The sequence below is a fragment of the Eupeodes corollae genome, chromosome 1 (assembly GCF_945859685.1).
Source record: "Eupeodes corollae chromosome 1, idEupCoro1.1, whole genome shotgun sequence".
NCBI lineage: Eukaryota > Metazoa > Arthropoda > Insecta > Diptera > Syrphidae > Eupeodes > Eupeodes corollae.
The window spans coordinates 114620719-114643319 of record NC_079147.1 but is presented as its reverse complement, the minus strand read 5'-3'; the positions used below and the strand labels follow the sequence as shown (position 1 = coordinate 114643319).

General features: G+C 32.0%; 2 protein-coding genes across 3 annotated transcripts; one reads left to right on the top strand and one right to left on the bottom strand.

Annotated features, from left to right (window-relative positions):
- Window positions 1-7147: 7147 nt before the first annotated feature.
- Window positions 7148-14770, bottom strand: LOC129942527 (probable cyclin-dependent serine/threonine-protein kinase DDB_G0292550). 2 transcript variants are annotated; one of them, XM_056051509.1, is made up of 13 exons: window positions 14715-14770; window positions 14349-14630; window positions 14160-14282; window positions 13823-14086; window positions 13618-13755; window positions 11473-11628; window positions 11263-11415; window positions 10560-11196; window positions 10387-10499; window positions 8028-8140; window positions 7802-7966; window positions 7493-7748; window positions 7148-7424 (listed from the first exon to the last, which is right to left on the bottom strand). In XM_056051509.1, exons 2-13 carry the CDS (start codon window positions 14574-14576, stop codon window positions 7236-7238), a joined length of 2535 nt encoding a protein of 844 aa, XP_055907484.1. In that variant the 5' UTR covers window positions 14577-14630; window positions 14715-14770; the 3' UTR covers window positions 7148-7235. The 2 variants fall into 2 exon arrangements, with proteins under 2 accessions (XP_055907484.1, XP_055907483.1); XM_056051508.1 differs by having other exon boundaries at window positions 11263-11421; window positions 14715-14729.
- A 6542-nt stretch (window positions 14771-21312) lies between these two features.
- On the top strand, window positions 21313-21916 carry LOC129942145 (uncharacterized). Its single transcript, XM_056050957.1, has 3 exons — window positions 21313-21446; window positions 21517-21652; window positions 21716-21916. The coding sequence occupies exons 1-3, from the start codon at window positions 21432-21434 to the stop codon at window positions 21790-21792; spliced, it is 228 nt and encodes a 75-aa protein (XP_055906932.1). The 5' UTR covers window positions 21313-21431; the 3' UTR covers window positions 21793-21916.
- Window positions 21917-22601: the final 685 nt, after the last annotated feature.

Here is a 22601-nt window from a genome sequence, read left to right as displayed (position 1 = left end):
AAAAAATTTTTAAAAAACCTACAGAAACATTACTTAAACTTGGTAAAAACTGGCTTATCTTTTAAAATTATTGTTTTCGACATTGTCCAATCTGTGTTTTTAAAAATATCCAATTGTTAGTTTCTTTCATAAAAATTATAATTTACAAATTCGCCAAATTGTTAAAAATTGATGTTTGCTTCTTGATCACTCGTAAATAAATGAGATATTGAATCTTAAATACAAAATTTAAAAGAAATTGGTGTTGATAAGCACTTGAACAGTGTATCTACTATCATTGATTGTGATGAGCCGAATACCAATTTCTCATCCCTATCATCAGTTGAGTTCAATGATAGCGCAGACTTGTTTGGATTTTTAGAAACCGACATCTTTTTTATAAGGGCCCTTAGCTTCTTAGGAAGTTGTTCTAAGAACTTGTTTATCTATTGAATAAAACTCAATAGCATTTGACGAAATCCATCCCGTGTTTGTGGAAGCAACTCCACCTATTACATTGAGATAAATAACACATCTTTTCAACACTGTTGTCATGACTGCAGTTTTTCCTACGATCTGGAAACGCGTTAAAATTGTTCCTGTTCCAAAAACCCGAAATGAGTACCGGCCATATTGCCGTATTTATCCAAAGTTTTTGAAAAATTATGAACATACAAATGCGGCAATATCTAAAACGTAACAACATGCTATGTCGCAATCAATCCGGTTTCCGTCCCAAACACAATTGCACGACTAAATAAATGGGGTCGAAGAAATAAGAGAAAGTGTAGATAAGAATTTGTGTATTCACTCTTATGGATTTTTCCAAACCCTTTGACACTGTCAAATACAGTAATTTATGCATAAAATTAATGGATGAGTTTCAAATTACGTCATCATCAGTGAAACTCATTTTCTTATATCTAAGTTCTAAACTCCAAGCAGTAGTTACTAACCACCAAACTTCAAGCTTTCTTCCGCTAACACGAGGTGTTCCCCAAGGGTCTATTTTGGGGCTATTCCTTTTTACTATGTATGTTAATAAGCTCCCGTCTCTATGCTTTAACTCATCTAAACATATGGATGCCGATGAGGTACTGCTTAGGTAGTACAGTTATCCACTGGGATTGTTTGAAAATGGTATTAGATAAACGAAGTTCTTAATAAGATATTGCTCTGGTCAAAATGCTCGATCATTTCAAAAGACCCTACTGACGCATCTTGCTTTTCTCCAATATTACTCAATGATAACCCTATTCAGATTGTTGACTCAGCCAAGAATCTTGAAGTAGTATTAGATAAGACACTTACTTGGAGAAATCATACACAACTTATCATAGGTATGTTATGGACCACCCAAAGAATCACACCAATAATAACTACAATGATACTGATGATGGGGCGTGAACTATTTAGTAACTATTTGTTAATCATAGTGTGACAAGATATATTTTTGGAATACGGCAATATGTTCACATTTCCTCATATGCAAGGTTAATATATGGTTTTTCTCTTGATAACTTATTCCCGTTTAGGACCTTAATAATGCTCCACAATGTCATGCAAACACGACAACCGACTTACCTTTACAACAGAATTCTTTTTCTACGCTCTAATCGAAGCAGAGATCTGATACCAATACGCAACTCCTATCTTGTTTCGAGCCTTCAATTTTTCGTTGAAGCGGTTTGGTAGTGGAATTGCTTACGTGCAGTTACAAAGAACATTAAATACAAGTTGAGACGCGTCCGCTCATTAGACAAACTGTGCTGTGAAGCGTTTTTAAGCATTGCGACAGAAGCTGAAAAGATTAGTTTAGTGGTCAATGAGGGCAAGACCAAGTACATGCTGTCAGCGAAAAACGACATTGAACGAGACGCACGTCTTGGACAGCTTTAACTTTGAGGTAGTTAAGGACTTTGTAGGAAGCAAAAGAAAAATAATAATTCTTGCAAGTCACTGCTTTTTTGGACGAAGAAGGAAATTGGGTAGAAAAGTTCTCCCTTGAGCATCTAAAATCAACACCTATAAGAGACTCATCATCCCGGTTGATATTTATGGCGCTGAAGCCTGGCGTCTTAGGATGCTTCGGGAGGAAAATTCTTTGGGTGATTTTTGGTCCCGTCTGCATAGATGGAAAGTGGAGGGGAATAAACAATGCCGAATTGTACAGCTGTACAGCGACACTGACCTGGGTAAAAGAATATAAGTCCATCTGGGTCATGTAGAGGGTAGAGCTAATGGACATCAACGATCCGGGACAGAAGGCCTTCGAATGCAATCCCGAGAGGAACACTGCGACTCCGGTGGCCCAAGTAGACGGGAGTGGACCTCAACCAACTTGCAGTGCGAAACTGTAGGCAGCTAGCTAGAGACGCATGTTGGGTGAGGCCCAGGTCCACCCGTAGTGTAGCGCCACCATATGTAAGAAAATTTATTCAGGGAATTCTTCCTAAAATTCTTCTGTTTCTTAATTTCTTATCGTTGTCTCATCAAAATTTTGTAGTGTTAATGAATTCGTCCAGGAATCCGGAAAATAAGCTACTCAAGGTCTTCTTTTGAAATTTGTTTAAATTGTTTTACAGGCAAAGGTCTATAACGGTATATAACTTAAAAGTAAAGTAAAATAAGTATATTATTTCTACTGCTAATTAAGTTTTAAAAACCTGTTAAGTACATCCAAGTTGCACTTCGTCCTTGAAAAATTTCTGGCAAAATTTAACCGGTACAACTTGAAATACTTGTTATGTTTCTTGTGCTGCTTCTTCAGATAGCTGCCCGAAAGGTAAAAGACCATTTTGAATAATTCCGGTTCGTGTATTAGAATCTTATGCATCGTGGGAGCCATGGGATGCCACGGATAAAGCTCAACATACAATTTTGCCGTGTCAACAGCGAATGCTTCAAACTTGAAACTTTTAAAACACAAATCAACTGATCCACAATACAAGCTTACGATCAATGACTTTCAACTAAATGTTATAGCGAATTGTGTGAATAAAAATATTAAAAAAACGGTTCACAATTCCATGGGTAGGTATTAAACTACAGTTAGGAATAAAATTACTTCTCAACTTTACGGTTTTTGGCTAATTGGAGAAAATTTTCAGTTTGATACTTCAAAACGATTAAAGTATCTTCCAATTGATACTTGAAAATCAAACCAAAATAAAGACATACATATTTGTTGAAAAATTCAGAAAACAAGTTTCTTAGGTCAATATTTTAAAAATAAATGTTTCGAACTATAAAACAAATAATTGCAGTTTGATTTGAAAAAATTGGATGTTTGAACCACATTTACATTTTTTTAACCACAGTACCAAAACCCCATTTGGGCACATGGGGGTTAAATGAAACTTAACTCATTTATAATAAAAAAAACTTAAAACCACATTACAAAAATATGTAGTTAGTTTTTGTTCAACGAAATTGTTTTTTCCCGCCTTTATCAGCGAATCAATTTCCACCCAATTTTATTCCGTTTTATTGTCGTCTCGGCTTTCTTGAAGGTACACAAAATATTCATAAAAAAGGAACTTCCGTCATTCCCATCTTGTAAATAATAAAATAACAATGAAAAGTGCCATAATTCTTCAATCTCGTCGGCAAGGACCTTTTCACACATATTTTATTGTTCTTCGTCGTCGACATACATAGGTTGTAGGTAACGATACAAGCGCCAGCGTTCTTAAAATTTAATTAACTTTTCTCAAAGTTGATAAGTTGTAATAATAATATAATCCGCATACTTTTAGTCCTCTCCTTGTGATGTATGCACGATGCAAAGGATAGGATACCACACCAACTCGGTACATGTGGGCGTGCGTCTGTCATGTGGGTATAGGTTCTTCCCATGTCCATATATACTGTTCATATATATTCCTAACAACAATGAACAAAGTATGGCTGCTGTCGAAATAATCCTTGAAAAGGTATCCCTTTGTTGGCAATATTGCTGACATAGTCGCTTTGACAACACAACAAATTCATACAAAATTTAAATTGAAACAGAAACAGTATAGCAATAATCGTCGGAGCAAGAGTTATCGTTGTACATTAAAGAGCTCATGACCTTAGTCCTGCGTTGTGGTTTCCTTGGGATCAATGGGGTAGAACTTCGCCCAACCTCCTTCCCAAATATTTGTGCTGGCACAACCTGTAGAATGTTAATGTCCTACTGCTACACTGACTGCAGTGGAATAACTCATTTTCTGCGTTTGTGGAAACTAAAAACACATCCTCTCCGCCTAATTCTCTTTGGGGAAACTTGACGAAAGGATATTATGGAATCAGTGCATTTGCCGGAGAAATATGCTTTGCAATGCGCAAGTTTTTGTTTTTAAATAATACTAAGAGAACTGTATAAAGGATACACTGTTCAGAGTTCTATACCTGAATTTAACCTTAAGCTGTTGTATATGTTATAAATTTTGGTGTAAAGAGCTAACGAGAGAGAATGTTTATAAAGAAACTTTGAGCAACAAGTCAAAAAGACAATTGACTGCAACGCCACTTTATTAAGGTATTGGGAAAAAAGAGTAACCTTTATTTTTCACTGAATCCCGATGTTGTCTTTACCAGTTAGAAAACCGATTACTGAAATTATGAGATGTGCTAGTGAAAAATTAATGCGTGCTGAAAGTTAAATTGATTCGCTGGTACTTGTTAAAAAACAGCGCCTTTTAAGCTTACAACACTTTGTTCGAGTTTTAAGTTGAAATGAATCAATTTTCAAACTGTTTTCAATATTTCTAAATGAGACTTTACTATTGCTGCCGAGGAAATAAAAAAAGCTTTTCCCGTAGAAAAGTGTATTTTTACAAAAAGTAAATAATGTTCAGAAGTTTATTTGAAAGCTAAGTTTTGCACCTTTATTGCTAAAACAAAATACTTGATTTAAGCTTTGAAACTGTATGGTAAACGCTAAAACTAAGACAAAGTTCTGGTTATATAAAAGCTTAGAAATATTTTAGTTTTTAGAAAACTTATCATTTCAAGGAAAAATATTGGTATTGATGAATTAGGTTTCTTTTGAATTCTTTTGAAAACTATCAGTTCCGAAATTGATTTTTTGATTAAAAACCTTTCCATTTAACTATCATTTACGTCTTGGGATCCAAAAGTACCCCAGAGCATGTTTGAACACTCATAACTTTTTAGTTCATAATTTTATTTCTTTGTGATTAATAATCACTAATCAGTTAATAAAATTCAATCTTGTACTAACTTTATGTGATTTTATGATTACTGACTTTTTATAGAATTTTTAGCGATTTTTTTATGCAAATAATTCATAAACCTGGCATAAGATCCATTTGTACCTCACTATATGTATGTTCAAATTCAAAGGTATTTTGTCCAATAATTGTTTGTATTGAAACAAGAATATCTCTATAGTTTTAGTTACAGTTAGTTTAGTTTTAATTTATTTTTATTTCTTATTATAATACCATTTTGTAGTATTAATTTCTTACCTAATTGGTATGGCCTATATTGCCGTGTATGTTCTTCAAGAATAGCTTCTCTAGAACGTAGTGCTGTGCCAATATAGTTTGTAAAGTCCATCCCATTCCCTGGTTGCCGTTGAATATGCTGTGCATTTCTATTTCTTCCATGTTGCGTTTGCTGAAGTACCTCAGCTGATATTTGATCAGGGCTGGGAATATTCCAATGAAATGAAATGTATCTTCACGCGCTTTCAAGTTACATAGACTACACAGCAAAGGCAGACCTAGTCAGTGTGGTACAAAATTAAGATTGAGCAATTCTCCCCTCTGTGAGAAAAAATTCTGGCCAGATGCAGACATCAAGATGCTCATCACAAATCAGTGCTGTGGGGAAAATGTTTCATGGAAATTGAATCCGTTTCGCCCTTGTTTGCCCATAGTAGAGAGGATATTAAAAGGACGTTCCAAAACCTGAAGACTACGTTAGGATTAAAAAAAGAAACCAACAGAGCGGCAGAGATGTGACATCGTGGGATTACTTCCAACACTTCGATAAAATATGTATGGAACTCGGCATAGAGTTAAACTTCCAGATAAGTTGGTAGCCAAGGTGTTTGGAAGTAATGACGAAAGTGAGAAGGAAGTATATGAGACTCCTGTTAAAAAAGGATTAAAAAAGTGCCTCGACATCATCCTTTAAAGATGTTTTGAAATTCCTTGAAAAATAGGCAAAAGATTTGTAATGAATACATTCGTTGTGAATAAAAACTAACAAACATGCATATTGCCTGAAAATGTACTCTTTCGATTGAAGTAATTCGTAGCATCCTCCTTGTGTGCTGTTATGTGAATTGTCAGAAAAGTGCTAGCCTCAAACCCTTTTTAGCTCGGCCAAGGTTAATTTTAATCAATCTCTACAAACTGTTCTCTGATATCTGAAATTGTTACCAACTTAAAAACACAACAAAGAATAAGTACATAGTTATGTTATCATACGAACCTCAAACGTAGATTTCTTCATTCGAAAATTATTTCTAAAAACATCATCATTCTCTTATTTTTATGAAATTCTTGTTTTTTTTTGGGTACTATTTGATTTTTTTTATTTTTAAGCAGAAGAATCTATCTTTGGTTTTGTCCATTATCATCATCACAAAAACTATCAATTCGATTTTTCTTAAAGTTTTACCAGATGTAAAAAACGCTTTTTTCAGTTTTTTTTGATTTATAAAAAACCTTTTAAAATAATTGTTTTTTTTTTTTCTTTTAAAATATACTAGCATGGTATCACGTTACAAGACATAATTTAAAATTTAATTAATGGTTCCAGAGATAATTGGAGTTAACAAAAATGTTCACCTTTTTTTTTAATTGCCATGGTAAAAAAGCCAACCATTAAATTTTTTTGAGAGCCCTTTCTGCATCTCTACTGGTTCGTACTGGAACCTTGACTTACAAATGCATGCACAGACATATTTCTAAAAATCTTTTATTTTGGATCTAGGGACCTTGAAACTTGAAAAAATGTCTAAATTTTCAATTCAACAAGTCGGACCAATTACAATAATTACCTATGGAAAGTTAATAAGTTGGAAATAATGAAATTGCATATATGAAAAAAAATGTCGAAAACATGCTGGGGTACAGATAGTGCCCCTTGACACGAATGTACCGATTTCTGCCTAGATGTAATGGAGGGTTAATTTAAAGTAAATCAATCTTAGTACATAACAGGTGAATAGGTTTATTGTTATAATTTAAAGTAAAAAATGAAGTATTTAGTACTTCTAAAAAAGTAAACTTAAATCACAAAACATAGTCGGCACTCCAAACGGTTTTTTCTATCCAATCAACATATGACGACACCCTAGTGTAGACTCCTGGCAGTCGAGTAGTGCCCGAAACACCAAAAGATGTCATTCCAATCAAATATTGCCGCAGACGCCCCCCTTCCGATGCATAAAAACTTATTTCCAAAGGTCCTCCAGAATCGCCCTGTAAAAGGTAATTGCAAAAAGTATGTATAATGAAACACTTTAGTTTAGTCATTAAGTTATGCTTACTTGAAATGTGTCACTTTGTGTTTTCTTATTGTCAATTGCACATATTTGACTACTAATAATTCCTTGCTTGGCGTTCGATTGTCGTGGCATTTGCCTTGCGCAAATATCGTTCGGTATTATTGTCAAATCAAGTTGGGTCAAACGGTTTGTTGGTTTTCCTGCAAATTGAACAGCTCCAAATCCCATGGCGTATGCCATTGAAAAGGGAATTTCTTCCTCATACCATATTCGAATTGGTTGGACAAATTCTGTAAATCTGCAAAACAAATTTTAAGTTCTTTTGGCATGTTGACTATTGTTGTGACTCACATTACAACCTTATCCAGCTTTAACAATGCAATATCATTGTATAGTGATTCATCGTTGTAAGAAGGATGGTTTACGACCATAGATATCCTTCTGGTTTGTGGGTCAACATCTTCTTCAGCTGCTTTAAGATTCAGATCTCCAAATCGAATGAAATCTGGTGTTAACCTAAAAAAAATATTCAAGTTAGAATAAAAAAGATATATTCCAACACAGACACAAAACTTACGCATTATATTTAGTGCAATGCGCTGCCGTTATTGCCCAAATATCACTTATAAGACTAGCTCCACATTTGTATTCTGTCTTATTGAATATATTGTTCTTAAACCCAATTGCACCCTATAAGGCACAAAAAGTTGAATGAGAGGTTATAGTTTTTGTTAGAAGCCAGTTTATTTATAATATTACTTTAGTTTTGATAATACAAATAATTTAATGCACAGACAAATTCCAAATATTTTATTTTCTTAAGAATTACAATGTTCTATGGAGAATGTGTGAATTTTGGGATCTAACAGGGACACCATTTGGATGTTGGACCTAAATTACATAAATATTTGTACAATCACTATTTGTAACTTACCCGTGGCTTGAAAAAAAGCAAGAGAAATAAGAAAAAGTTTTAAAAATTGGCCATATTGAACTTTACAATAAATTGGCTAAAACAAATTAGGCTTTATTTCACTTTGTCTAAGTGAAATAGGACAACATTTAAAGAATTTGCTTGATTTTACTTTTTTAAAGTGTAACAAAGCCAATTTCCAATAGTTGATCCTATTCCTTTTAAACAAAATGAAATAAAGCCAAATTGATTTAAGTCAATCTTTTGTAAAGTACAATATGGCCAATTTTTGAAAATTGTTCTTATTTCTCTAGGCCTTATTTCACGGCACCCTAACTTACCGCCATCTCCTTTTTTGTACAACTATAGATATTAAATTTGAAATTATTGCCGTTAATTTTCTTCCTAATATCCCTAAAGACCACTTCTGCAAACATCTTAACCCCATAAATAACGGTTCAATAATACAATATACCAGTCCTTTAGTTGTAAATGATTATCTAGACCATCACATATTCTTGACAGAAGTCAACTGGCTTATTGCTAAGTAACTAAATATAAGAAAGAACCAGGAAAAAACAGAATACCTTTCGAGCTCTACAAAAATTTTAGAGAAGAAGCTTTAATTTTGATGGCGGATTCGTTCAATCAAATACTTAGTAAAAACATTTTACCACAAGGTTACCGAAAGGCGATTAGATTCAGTAAAGAATTGTAGAGGTATTTCCTTCCTGAGTTATTAATTGAAGGTTTTCGCACAAGTTCTCTACAAAACACTCACAGCGTGGATTGATAATCCTTATAAGTGATTTTCAGGCAGGTTTAAACAAAATCATATAACAGCTGTCCAAATTTGTGCCTTTATGATATGAATATTGCGCAGTCGTTTTAGGATCAACATCAATAACAACATAAATACTTTTTATGTAGACTTCAAAGTCGCTTTTGATTCTATCGATAGTAGGTCACTATTCTACAAACTTTCATTATTGGGAATGTCAACGAAAATGCTTAATGTCGTCTTGGACACAAAGTCAGCTATATGGAATGGCAAGCATCTCTCAGAATGGTTTGCAACAACAATTGGAGTAAATCAGAGGTGTATGCTAAGTACCGCCTTGTTCATCCTGTGTTTGTGGTCCGGAAGGAGGATTAAAGTACACATGTATGCTGATGACACATCAACAAGCTTCAATTAGCAAAAACAACACTTAATATCTCATGGAAGACCTGTATGACTACCTTCAAATCAACTCACTTTTAGTGCGAAGTACAAACTGTTCGAGTCAACTTCTAAATCAGTTTTGTTTTCTGCTGTTCAAGTTTGGGGTTATCAGCAAAATGAAGAAGTTGAAAAACTACTTAGACTTTTCCTGAAACGAGTACTTAAAGTTTCACTTAGTTCCGCAAACTATTTGTTTTTATTGGAGACTGGTATGTCTCCACTTTTCATTTAAATGTTGAAGCTTCATTTCTAATATGTTATTGGGGCTGCATCTCATCTAGAAAAACGTTTAGTATAATTCATTGTAACACATGCGATCTCTTTAAAATGTTTGTTCTGTAAAAATGTTTGTTCTATAAAAACAACGTAATGTTTCGGCCAACTTCAATATTGTTGATTGGAAAGATATTTTGTACATCTGGACAAAATTGAGAGAGGAGTTTATAGACAAATCGCAATCATAACTCTATAGACAATATTACTTCAAACTTAAGTATGACTTAAATGAACTCATTTTTTTTCGGGATAAAAACTGTTGCTTCGACATATCAACAATATGTATTTAAAGCTAGATGACAGTTGCTGAATTTGAATTTTAAGCCGCACAAGAATGATTTTGCTTTATTTTGCACTTTATGCACGAAGGACGTTTTCCATTTCGTAGCAGTATACCCTATCCTTATGGAAATCAGGAAGGTTTTCTTTCAATTTGATATTAATATTTTGTATCCGATTTTTGAACGTTTAAAACATAAGCTTATTTGTGGATGTGCAGATAATGTTCGTATACATACGTACCATGTGCGGAAATTGTCCCGGTCGAGCTAACTTCCTTCCTTGAAAATCGGTGACTTCCTGTACGTCTTCATTTTCCAAATCAGGAAATATGCTTGTAAGGTATTGTTCGTATTCTAAAAAAAAAAATACATTGTTATTAGTGTCTTCAAAATATTTCTTTCCTAAAAACTTACTTATTTGACTGACCCTTTTTTTGCCTTTCTTATTTTGTCCATTCCCATTTCCGTTCCCGTTTCCATTTCCGTTCCCATTTTTGTTCCCATTTCCGTTCCCATTTCCTTTTCCATTTCCGTTCCCATTCCCGTTTCCATGTCCATTTCCGTTCCCATTTCCATTTCCGTTCCCATTTCCATTCCCGTTTCCGTTCCCATTTCTATTTCCGTTCCCATTTCCATTTCCGTTCCCATTTCCATTATTTCCATTCCCGTTTCCGTTTCCGTTCCCATTTCTATTTCCGTTCCCATTTCCATTCCCGTTTCCGTTCCTATTCTCATTTTGATAGATATTTTTATTGTTGCTATCATTCGCAAATGCAACATTATTTGTTTTCATTTGTTTATTTCCTTGATGACCAGCTGAGGATTGTAGGCCTTTGTTGTAATTATTCCCATTACCATGTGAATTATTATTTCTGTTTCCATTCCCATTATTGCCATTATTTGTTTTTTTCTTATTTGAGTTACTAAAATTATTGACATTTTCATTATTTTCCTGAGGTACAGGATTTGACTCGTGATAATCCTTATAGTTTTCAGAATTAAAAAATTGATTTCCATTTTGCTGGCGGCTACTGTTAATATTTTCTCCCTCCTAAACATTATCATAAGTTAATTTAAACAAATACAAATTATCTGAAAACAAAATAATTTGTAATACCTGAACAGTTGGCCTTGTTGATAAACCTGATTGAAAACTACTTTGGTAATTATTTTTATTACTAGTTAAATCATTCTTGTTATAGTTGGAGGAAAATTGATCTGTTGATTGTTTTGGTCGGGAAGTTGTAACCCTGCTAAACGAATTGCTTAACTGAACCTGTAAGTCAAACAAATTTTAAAATTGAACAAAATAAATTAAAAGAATTACATTTGAATCTGCATTCTGATTATAAGACTGGCTACTTGTTCCGTAATCATGATTTTTTAAGCTAGTATGCTGATCAAGATCTGGTGGAGGGCGAGCCTGAACGAAACCATCGTTGGAAGCTATTATTCCTAGTGTAACACCACGTACCTTATCATTCTACAAAAAAGGAAAAAGAAAAACAATATTTTTGATTTTTGTTAAAGGAATTCTTACACTTTTTGTTGGCATTGAGTTATATTGGAAATTGTTTTGGTTATAATTATAATCATTTTTTTTGGGAGTTTCACGTTCTATGAATTGTGGGGACCATGTTTCGAGTCTTTGGAATGTTACTTTCTCTTGGGTTCAACTAATAATTTGTAAATACAATTATAAGGAATATTTTCAGGGCTCAATCAAGAATTAGAAAAGTATTTTATCTGTTAAAGGGCTTACTTTATAATTTTAATATTTTTCAACAATTGTTCCACTATCATTTAAAAAGCTTATTGTGGTTTAATAATATATTTTTTTGTTTATAATTTCATTTATATGTTATTTAACACTCTCTAAAAAGTTTTTATTGTTTGAACCGATGTGAAAAATTAATTCTTTTAAAGTTTTAGGCAAAAATGTATTTGTTAAGTTTCATCTACAAGCATTTTTACAGCTTACAGATATGTGGCATTGCAATAAAAAGTTAAATTTTTAACAAATGTAAGGTTTCTTATATTAATTTTTCACGAGTAAGACATACAAAACCAATAGTTAACTACACTTCATTGAAATAAACAATAGACCTGGATAAAGGCCCATTACGTCCATATCTTGTATTGCATGCTCTTTGAAATATAAGAAATCAAGCTTTCAGTGTTCTATCTGGAACATAAATAGGAACAAGTGCAAGAAGTGATGGACACCTTATGTTATAAAAGAGTAAATCTCTCATGAGCATTACACTATGAACTTTTCGACGTCATTCAAAGGATTTTATGCTAAGTAATTGGTACGGTCAGAGTAAACTTTATATGCGGGACTCCAAATCACATCTGCATTGATTTCTAAAATCTTAAGCATTTTGCTTAATGAATCTAATCAATAATAATTGAAAGAATATCATCAATAACAAACAAAATGAAAAGGAGTGTATCAAGATGGCTTCGTTACGAGCATACTCAATTTATCTGAACTTGTTAAGTTCTACCAGTGAAATATGAAGATAACCAACGAACATTTAAAGCTTTTTTATTAGTGTTAGAATGTTCACTAAATCAAATGTCTTACTGAAATCCGTGTAAACGGCATCGATTGGATATCTTTCTTCCATAGTATTAGTCACCTATGATGTTGAATAAGTTATATTTTTCACCGTTGCTACTGTTCAGCAGCATGGAATAAGCTTTCAAAAAAAATTGGGAATTGCAGACAGTTTACAAAATTTGTATTTAATACCTCTATAATTTTCAGTATTATTTTTAGCACCCGGCCAAATGAATGGGCACAATGTACGAAATTTCTCCGAGAGATATTAAAAACTGTTTTTTCAGAATTAAGGCGGGTATGCCATCTGGACTGGAATTAGCATTCGAGTTAAGTGAGTTCATAGCAGATAAAATTTCTTCAGTACCTAATTGGATTGAACCAAAGTCAATCTTATTTACTAAGTTATCTAATGAACTACTTTTAAATGCGACAGAAAAAAACTGATTGGAAAAAGTCAGCAAACAATTCGACTGCGGCATTTATTTCCGGGGATGCGATCAGTTAAAACAGACTTTCTTTTCAAGTTAGTAAACAACAAAAACTATTTGCAATTGGTTTGAAATTACTCTCGATATTTAAGGTGTAAGCTCGGTATGAAAATTTACTGAGGATAACAAATTCCTTACAAAGTTTATAAACATTTAGTAATCAGCTTAATTTTTAAAGGAAAAATATTTTTGTATTAATATTTATTTCTTTAGTTCAAAAAACTTGTAAAAATGTACTTAATTCCCTTTCACCCCTCCGCCAAAAAAAAACTATTGATCTTCGCCAAAGCAAGAGAACTTTTCATATAACACTATTGACGTAGAAATTAAGCAGTCCACCAACATTTTGCTTTGGTAGAATTTTTGTCGAAGGCCATTAAAATAAAGTCTTATCGTCTTAAAATAAAATACATACCTGATTTGTTAGCGTGCCCTGATAAGTTTGTCCATTAATTTCAAAATTACCGTTATCACTATAATTGTTATTGTAGTCTTGGGTTTGTTGATTTTGATATTGATTTTGACTTGATGAATAGAAGTCTTCTCCGGAATCCTGTAATATTTTCCAAATGTGCAACGTTTTTCTTTGATTCAAATCCAATAAGTAATTAGTCGCTTACCTGCCGAATTGGTCGCCTTTTGTTGACTAATGACGTGCTTTGGACACCATTTATTCCATTGTTATTATTATTAACGGAAGGCCGATTTAGAATACTTTTTTCAAGATTAAAATTTTCGTTTTTGCGATAGTTATTGCTATCAACTGAGGTCGGGTGCTGAATTTCTCCATTTGTTTGGCCGCTACCAGGATAACTTGGCTTTTGAACTCTATTGTTTGTGTTTGGATAAGTATTTCGATCAGGAGATAAGTCATTACCTTGAACCTGTAAGCAAATTGAAATTTGGATATAAAATAAAAGCTTATAAAAGTAAAAATACCTGTTGGATTAGTCTTACCCCATTCAAGTGTGACAATTTGTTGCTACTATAATCTCCAACTGCAACAACTGGCTTAGAAGCCTGGAAATTTCCTTGATTGCTTGGTTGATTTCCTTCAAGACCTGCACTAAAGCTTGTTAACTACATTTAAAAGATTTTTCCTTACAAAAATTAATACACAATAACAAAAAAACACAACTATTAAACCTGGTTTGTTGCTATTCCTCGATTCGATTGATCACTATTTTGTTTATAATTATTTCTATTTACTGATGACGAACGATATGGAGACGGTGACGATGGAACGGAAACTATTCGACGGACTCGAACACTTTTTGCATCAAATCCACCGCTATCATAACCGATTTCTTGGGAATTCGTATCTAAAACCATAAAAATGACGACAACAAAAAGTGCAACTTGAACAGATTTCATATTTTGTATACTTAAATTTAAATCGATGTTTTATAAACAATGTCTTGATGAACACTAACCGCACAGCACACATCAGAAAAAAGATTGGTGAAATTATGATTTGGTTTCAGAGTCCGAATCTCAATACATGATACCTACCACAACAATTGTTGTCAGACGTCTTATCTTTGACCCGAAACGTAAGCAAAACCCATGATTGTTGATACTTTGTGATTCCCAAAAATGATTCGCAGACCTTAAGCAGATAAGAAAATAAAAGAAAACAAAATCTCAAAATTGGAATTTAATTTAAATTACTCGTTATACTTTTTCTGTTATTGAATATGAAGGTATTGTTGGATTGCTACAAAGCTGGACTTAGTTGATCATTCATAAAAAGGCGTTAAATGTTTTTACCAAAAAATAAAACGCACTTATTGGATAAGAACTTTTAATATCAGATAAGTAATTATAGTTGGTTTTAAAGTTATTTAATATATTTTGTTGACTTGTGTATATAATTTATACATAATTACAATTATTTGAGTTAATGATAAGTTATTGAATACTATAAAACCTTTACTGAACTTGAAACTAAACCTACATTTTTTAGCAAACAAAATTTGCCTCATCAAACTTAAAGCCGAAAATTTTGTTATCTTTTTCCAAATAAAATATCTATATATAATCCGGTACTGGATTACTTAGAAGTCGAACAACACAAATTTGGCCTCACTTCTTTGAAGTACATTTAAGCAGAATTCCGGTTTATTAGTGTCTGTTATTAATTTTTTTTTAATATTTAAGAAATGAACCAAATTAAAATAAAGCACTTATAAAACATATTATTAACTTGAGAAATTTAGCTATTATAAAATAGTATTTTTGAATGTTTCTTTTTATTATTTAAATAAACAGATGTATAGATAAGACAATAAATTTTTAGATTTTAGAATATCTTAGGTTGTTCTCTTGAACAGATATTGATTTGTATCAGATATTGAGTTATTTAACAGGTTTTTTTTAATCTTTTGAATACAAAAAATGTTTGTACAAAAATATTTCTTTTTATTTTAAGTTTGTAGGTGGTGAAAAATCAACTCATTGTATTCATTGCATTTGTAGTAGCTTCTAAATGAAAAATTAACTCTTGGAATTAAAAAATGTAATCGTTGTTTGCTTATTTTCCAAATATGTATTAATTACACTTGATAAACAAATTCATAGCCAATTCCTCAAAAAAGTTTCAAAATTAGTTTAGAACTCGATCTAATATCTTCACTTTCTATAATTTATCAGAACCTGGTGTTAATTAAGAACTAAGTTTTAAGGTGTCAATTCTCTGTTTAGTAAAATAGAGTTTTAACAAATAATTTTCTACTTTCATAGCACCCGGTAAGATTTTTTGACAAACAGTGTTGGAAAAAATAATAGAAACAAGCTTCGTGTTCAATCTTTTTAACATATAAAAAGTATTTGTGAAGTAAGGAAATAAAAACTACACAGATCGATTTATAATAACGTATTGCTTAAATTTTGTTTAAAATATGATAATGGGAAAAAATGATAAGAGGTGTGAAAAAATAATAGAAACAAAATTAGAATGGTACTCTTTTTGTAGTGAGAAAGTAACTTAACGACAAAAGTATTTTAAATTCTTTGTACCACCCGTGGTTCACTGCCTTCTTTGTGTATTTTTAGTTAAACTTCTTGTCTTTTGTCCTTCTAAAATATATTTTTCCATCAGAAATATACAAATTGATCTTCGTTTTATCCGACCACAAAACGTTATTCCAATAAGAACGGTGTAAGTGCTTGTTTACAAAGGGAAGTCTTTGTATAATGTTTTGCTTGGTTAAAAAATTCCTTCCTTTTTGTGGATTTCTGCTAGGAAGACTTGCTTCTATAAGTTGGTTTCTTATTGTTCTAGCTGTCACTGATCAGTTTAATTCATTTTTGAGTTCTCTTAAAGAAAGAAATGGTTTCTTCATACATATTCTCATTAACAGTGTATCAAAACGCGAAGAAGTTTATCTTTTTCTTAATCTTGTTTAGTCGTGGCGAGAAGATAAAGTTTTAAATACTTTTTCTTCGAACAGTTTAAGTTATCCACGACCCATATTTATTAAAATTATAGATTACTTTTAAAAAGTGTTTTTAGTATCGAATATAAAACATCTGCAAAAATTCAAAATGCCTATTTGCATCTTAAACAAATTAATAAACAGTTAAAGTAGCTTGTTTCAATTATTTTTTAAAGGCGAAATCATCATTGGCCTCAAACTTTTTACCGTTAAGTGAAAACAAAAAGTTGTTTCCACAAAACAATTTTGGCATTTGAGAGCATTATTAGGTACGATTAAAATATAATAAAACTAATGACAAAAAACTGATGAAGACACTTGCTTCTATTATTTTGTCCAACACTGTATGAACATTTCTGACATTCTGACATAAACCTTCTTTAAATAGATGAAATGTGTACCTAAGCATTTATTTAATATAAAATTCATGAACATAATGACCGTTTGAGATTTTAAGCTATTTCTCAACATAATCTCTTCTGTAGTCTTATAGTTCAAAAGATTATTTAATTTGTAAGTTGTTACCAGCTTACAATTCCTTACAATTTATTATCATTGCACATTAAAAAAGTAGTACTCGTGGCATGATGGTTATTGCGATGGACTGTCATGCCAGAGGTCTTGGGTTCGATCCCTGCCTGTGCCATCTAAAGTCTTTTTCACTGGTACTGCCTCTTGCGAGGAATTGACAAATTCTCCAAGAGTAATTCTTGTCATGAAAAAGTGCTTTCTCAAATTAGCCGTTCGGATTCGGCCTAAAACTGTAGGTCCCCTCCATTCCTGACAACAGTACTCGCACATAGGAATGGTTGAGAGTTGTAAGTCACTAGGCCCTGGTTCCCAACGGACTGTTGCACCATACAATTTATTTATTTATTATATTAAAAAATCCGGTGACTTCAAATTTAATAAAACAATATTACCAGATCAATAAATCTTGTAAAGAATTAAAACCATTGCTATAGACCCCTTATTTTCGAGGTTAATAGATCGATGTTGTATCTCAGACCGATATCTCTTTCAGAGTTCTTTGAGAACTTGATGAATAAATGAGTTTGAACTGAATTGAGTTCTAATTTTTTAATAAAGAGAGTTTTAGAAATCAGAACTTTGTTAAAAAAAAAGGATCTCACAAGCTACCGACTATGTTCATACTTTTTTGTGAAGGAAAACATTGGTTAATTCTTGGAGTTTTTACTCATAACACTTTGGAAGGACTGTAACTTTTAGATTGGATAAGTTGAAGATTTTGCATCGTGTATCGATATTTCTTTGGAAAATCATGGTTGGATTAATTGTTAAGTGATGTGAACATTTAGTCTTGAAATCTTAATGATGTATGGAACAATACTAGGGTTGGGTTGTAGTCTTCTTGTAGAGAAAATCTCTGTAGAACGATTGTCAAGATTATTTAATGATCATTGGTATTCCATTACTTAATTATACTAAAGGTGTGAACTAAGGGCTCATCCAGTAAATGTCTTCTTCTTAAGTGCAATTTTTAAGCAATTATAAACAGCTGACGCATGTTTCGTGCTTTGTTTCACTATCAAACATCTTTAATTTGGTCTACAATTTAACCATGAATCTGTTTGTAAGCTGATTACGCTTACGCTGAACAACGCTTACAAATTTTTGAATTTTGTTATCAAAATGCGTGCTCTGTTGAGAAAGTTCATTGCGCACTTATTCCATTTATCGTCAGTTTAATCTACCCGCTGAAGCTGCTCTTATCGATTCGTCGCCGTTCCTAGCAATTGGGCCTCTGTTCCTCAATAACGTGGAAAACTTTGCGGAAGGATATAGGTGTGATGCCTTTTAAAACATAGCTGGTACGAGAATTGAAGCCGAATGACCTACTGCAACATTAAATTTTTAGTGAATATGCTCTTGAAAAGTTGGCCGAATTACACCTTTTTTACGACAAATTGTGTTCAGGGACGAAGCTCATTTTTGGCTCAATAGGTACGTAAATAAGCAGAATTGACGATTTTGGAGTAAATATCAGCCGCATTGCAAGAGCTACCAATGCATCCAGAAAAAGTCACAGTTTGGTGTGGTTTATGGGCTGTTGGCATCATTGGACCGTACTTCTTTAAAGATGATGCGAATTGTAACGTAACTGTGAATGGTAAGCGCTACCGTACGATGATATCCAACTTTTTTTGCCAAAATGGAAGAGCTCGACTTGCATGACACGTGGTTTCAACAAGACGGTGCCACATGCCACACAGCACGCGCAATAATGCACTTATTTAGAGGTGAGTGCGGTGAACATTTTATTTCACGTTCGGGACCGGTCAACTGGCCGCATAGATCGTGCGATTTAACGCCCTTAGACTATTTTTGATTGACTATGTTAAAGCTTATGTTTATACAGACAAGTCCGCTTCAATTGACGCAATGGTAGACAACATTGAAGCATTTATTCGTGAGAAACCGGCCGAAATGTTGGAAAGAGTATTCCAAAATTCGACTATGTGGATGAAACGCAGTCAAGGTCAACATTTGAATTAATTAATCTTCAAACATTTAGTTATATGGACCGTACTATCGATTCAAATAAATATTTCATAATTTTTCAGAATTGTATGTGTTTTTTATTTGAAAATTTTGTTTATAGCTTTTAAAAAATCACCCTTTAGCTTGACCTTTATCCAGATGCCCTCCTCTACTGCGCTGCCCGGTGGGCCTTGATTCGAATCCTTTTCTGGCCGGAGCATTGGTTTTTATGACCTCTACGTGACCCCGACATCTCAACCGTTGGATTTTTATCCTTCTGTCTAATTCTATACGCCCGCCGATGTAGAACCCATACTTGTCGTTAAAACTAAATTTTCTTTCTTTGTCCTTTCAAACCTGGAATTCCTTCTGAAGAGAAAAATCAATATCAACTGTTTCGGGAGTTACATGTATCAGGAATAACTTCTGGCCATCTTGTCAGGCTATTAATGCAAAAGAGTTCGTAGACCTAAATATGGAAATGGTTCAGCTGGATAAACATGGATTTTGAAAAAAGTTGATGATATGTATACCTATACTTAAAGCAAAAGTTTAATTAAGTTTTTTGAAAAATAATAATAATTAAGAAAACAAGCAAATGTTAAAAATTCATAAATATTGTTTAAATGTAGAAGTTTACCGGCAAAAAATAATTTGTATATACGAAAAATCTGCTAATAATAAAACCACCAATCCAATTTAAAATTGATTGTTATTATTTGTTGTTCAAATCAATTTAAATTTCATCAACCATTAATAAGCCGGCTGACCGAGAAAAACTAGTTTAGTATGATGGAACTATGCTATGCGACACAACATTAAGTTTAAATAAAATGATTTAATCACATAAATCTCTTTTGTTAATTATTCAAAAAAAAAATAATTTATAATGTACAATACAGCCCATGTTAAAAGTGTTTAATCAATATTTTAATTTAATTTATTTTATGTAGAACATATCATAGGCTTCATTAAACACAGATTTTTTTAAAAGAAAAAATTAAACAATTTGACTACTTTTTTTTCTTTCAATGAAAAAAGAAATCCATTATTTAAATAAAATGTACAACTAGGCAGTACGAACTTGTTTATGTATCCAAGGAATTGGTTTAAAAATACTTTCTGTATTTTAAGATTTAAAAAAGGTACCTGAAAAAAGTACGTTTTCAAAAATATAAATGCCATTTGATTTTTCAGAAAACCTTTTCAAAATTTTTACTTGAAAATCGTTAGAGCGTTTTTCTTAAATTAATTTTGTGTGTATACAAATGTTCAACTTTAATTTTAAAATATTTTGCATAAATATACGTTTTATAAAAATTAAACTTAAAAGCAATTACATCGTCTTTTAACAAATATTATGGAAACAGTATATGAGCTTGTACAGAAAAAAATGTATTTAAATCGAGTGAATAGTTTTTAAGAAAACTTAAAAACAAAAAAGCTGTTCCATGGGCGGTACTTTTCTGAAGCAATACAAAATGTTTTTTTTTTTTTATTTGAAGAAGACAAATGAAGGAAACAAAATTTTAGCATACATTTTAAAAAATAAATGGGTTTGTGTTTCATTTATAAATTTAAAGACAATCTACCCAATGGTTTGGGCTGTCGGGGAAGGACCAGCAGACAGACGTACGGAATCAGGGGACCCACTTTTTTTTGGCATCTCTATCATCATAATGTCGTGTTTGATTAAAATATCGAGTTCGAAACTGTTTACTAATGCAAAACTTGCCATAAAGTTTCTATATGTCGCAATTTAAAGGTAGAAAGAACCACGTTGAGAAACTATGATCGATTCTTTACCTTTTATTTTATGCTTACAAAATGAAATTATTGGTTGAACAAAAAATACTCACTAACAATTGATCGTGTAAAATATGTAGTTTGTTTTTATTTTGTCCTTTCAAAACTGTTGGTACAATATATAAATATTTATCCCAACATTTTCAAATTAAAGATGGAAGTTCGTATGAGTTATGCTTGCACGTTTCACGTGTTTTTGCACTTTCAAATGTTTTTTTTTTAGATGCTAGTCATATTCTTTTATTAAATCGTTATCTGTTTTTTTTTACTATCCCATTTTTTTACCAGCTCCAAAAAATAAAAACTAACAGGTTTTTTTTAAATTTGTATGAATTTTGGTGGCATATATTAAATGTGCTAATATGTTTTACGTAATGATTAAATCCGAATCTACATATATAAGACTATGAAAATATACTATTTCCTCACATTTGTTTGATATCTTTTGACTAATACGCGAGACCGAATATTTGTTTTTCCAAAGATGAAGGTGCTCTCGGTAAACTGCAAATTAAATTATAAATTAAACTATAATTTAATTAAATGTATTATTTGTGTGTTATTTTTAGTTTTTTATTGTTTTACTGGTTGGATTGTTTGTTATTTCGACGGCTAAGCCCCAATACCAATCACTTGAGCCAAAAGTAAATTATCTGAAATACAGCAATGAGGGCGAGGCAGATGACATTATTCAAGGCATAATTGGTAAACTAGACTATTTGTATTGTTTTAATTTTTAAAATTATGTGTGATTTATTTTTTTCCTAGCCCAATATCAACAATTAGGAGGATCCTCTGAGTTCCACAACATTCCGCCATCAAACCAATACGCATCAAAGAAATAAGTTATTGTTCCGGTTAAAGTTTAAATGAAAGTAGTTTTTCTTGAAGTTATGTGTGAAATTATAATGTTGTTGTTGTTAAAAAAATATTTACACACAAAATAATTAAAAATATTTAAAAAATTAACTCGAATTGCAATATATAATTAATTAAGTTTTAACTGACGTTTAAAGACACTTCCATAAAAACGAAACATTTAGTGTTGAGAACGTTTTTTATAAATCTGCCTTTTTTGAAAAGCAAAAGCTTCATCGTTGTTGCGAAATAATTCCTCTACTGTTTGCGTGTTTGAAATAAAACATTATTAAAAATGTCTTTAAATTCGTAGACTTACTTGGTATGGAAAATAGTGTTCTTTTGACGTATTCAGAGTTTAAAACCGTTCATTTAAACTAATTTTTTTTATAATTTGTATTGGATCACAATCGAATGGACAAAAGTTGAATAACCCTGTTTAGAATTGCATTCTTACGCAATATTGATCATTTGATGTTAATTAACACGTTGGAATTCACAAAACTAAATTCAGTGTTCTTCTTTAGAAAAATATCGCCAGAGTCTTATCGATATATATAAAGTTATTGTGTGAATATGGTTTACTGACACTAATACAATCCATGGATGCAATCTCGATGAATATCTAAATATTCTATGTAGGGAGCAGGTTTTTGTTGAATTTACACATTAAGATTTGTTGACGTTTCGAGAATTATGCAAATAAACATCTGTAATTATTATTCTTTAAATATTCATAAATTGATAAATTAGTTATCATTTCAGGCATAAAATGCACCTATATTTTAAATACATA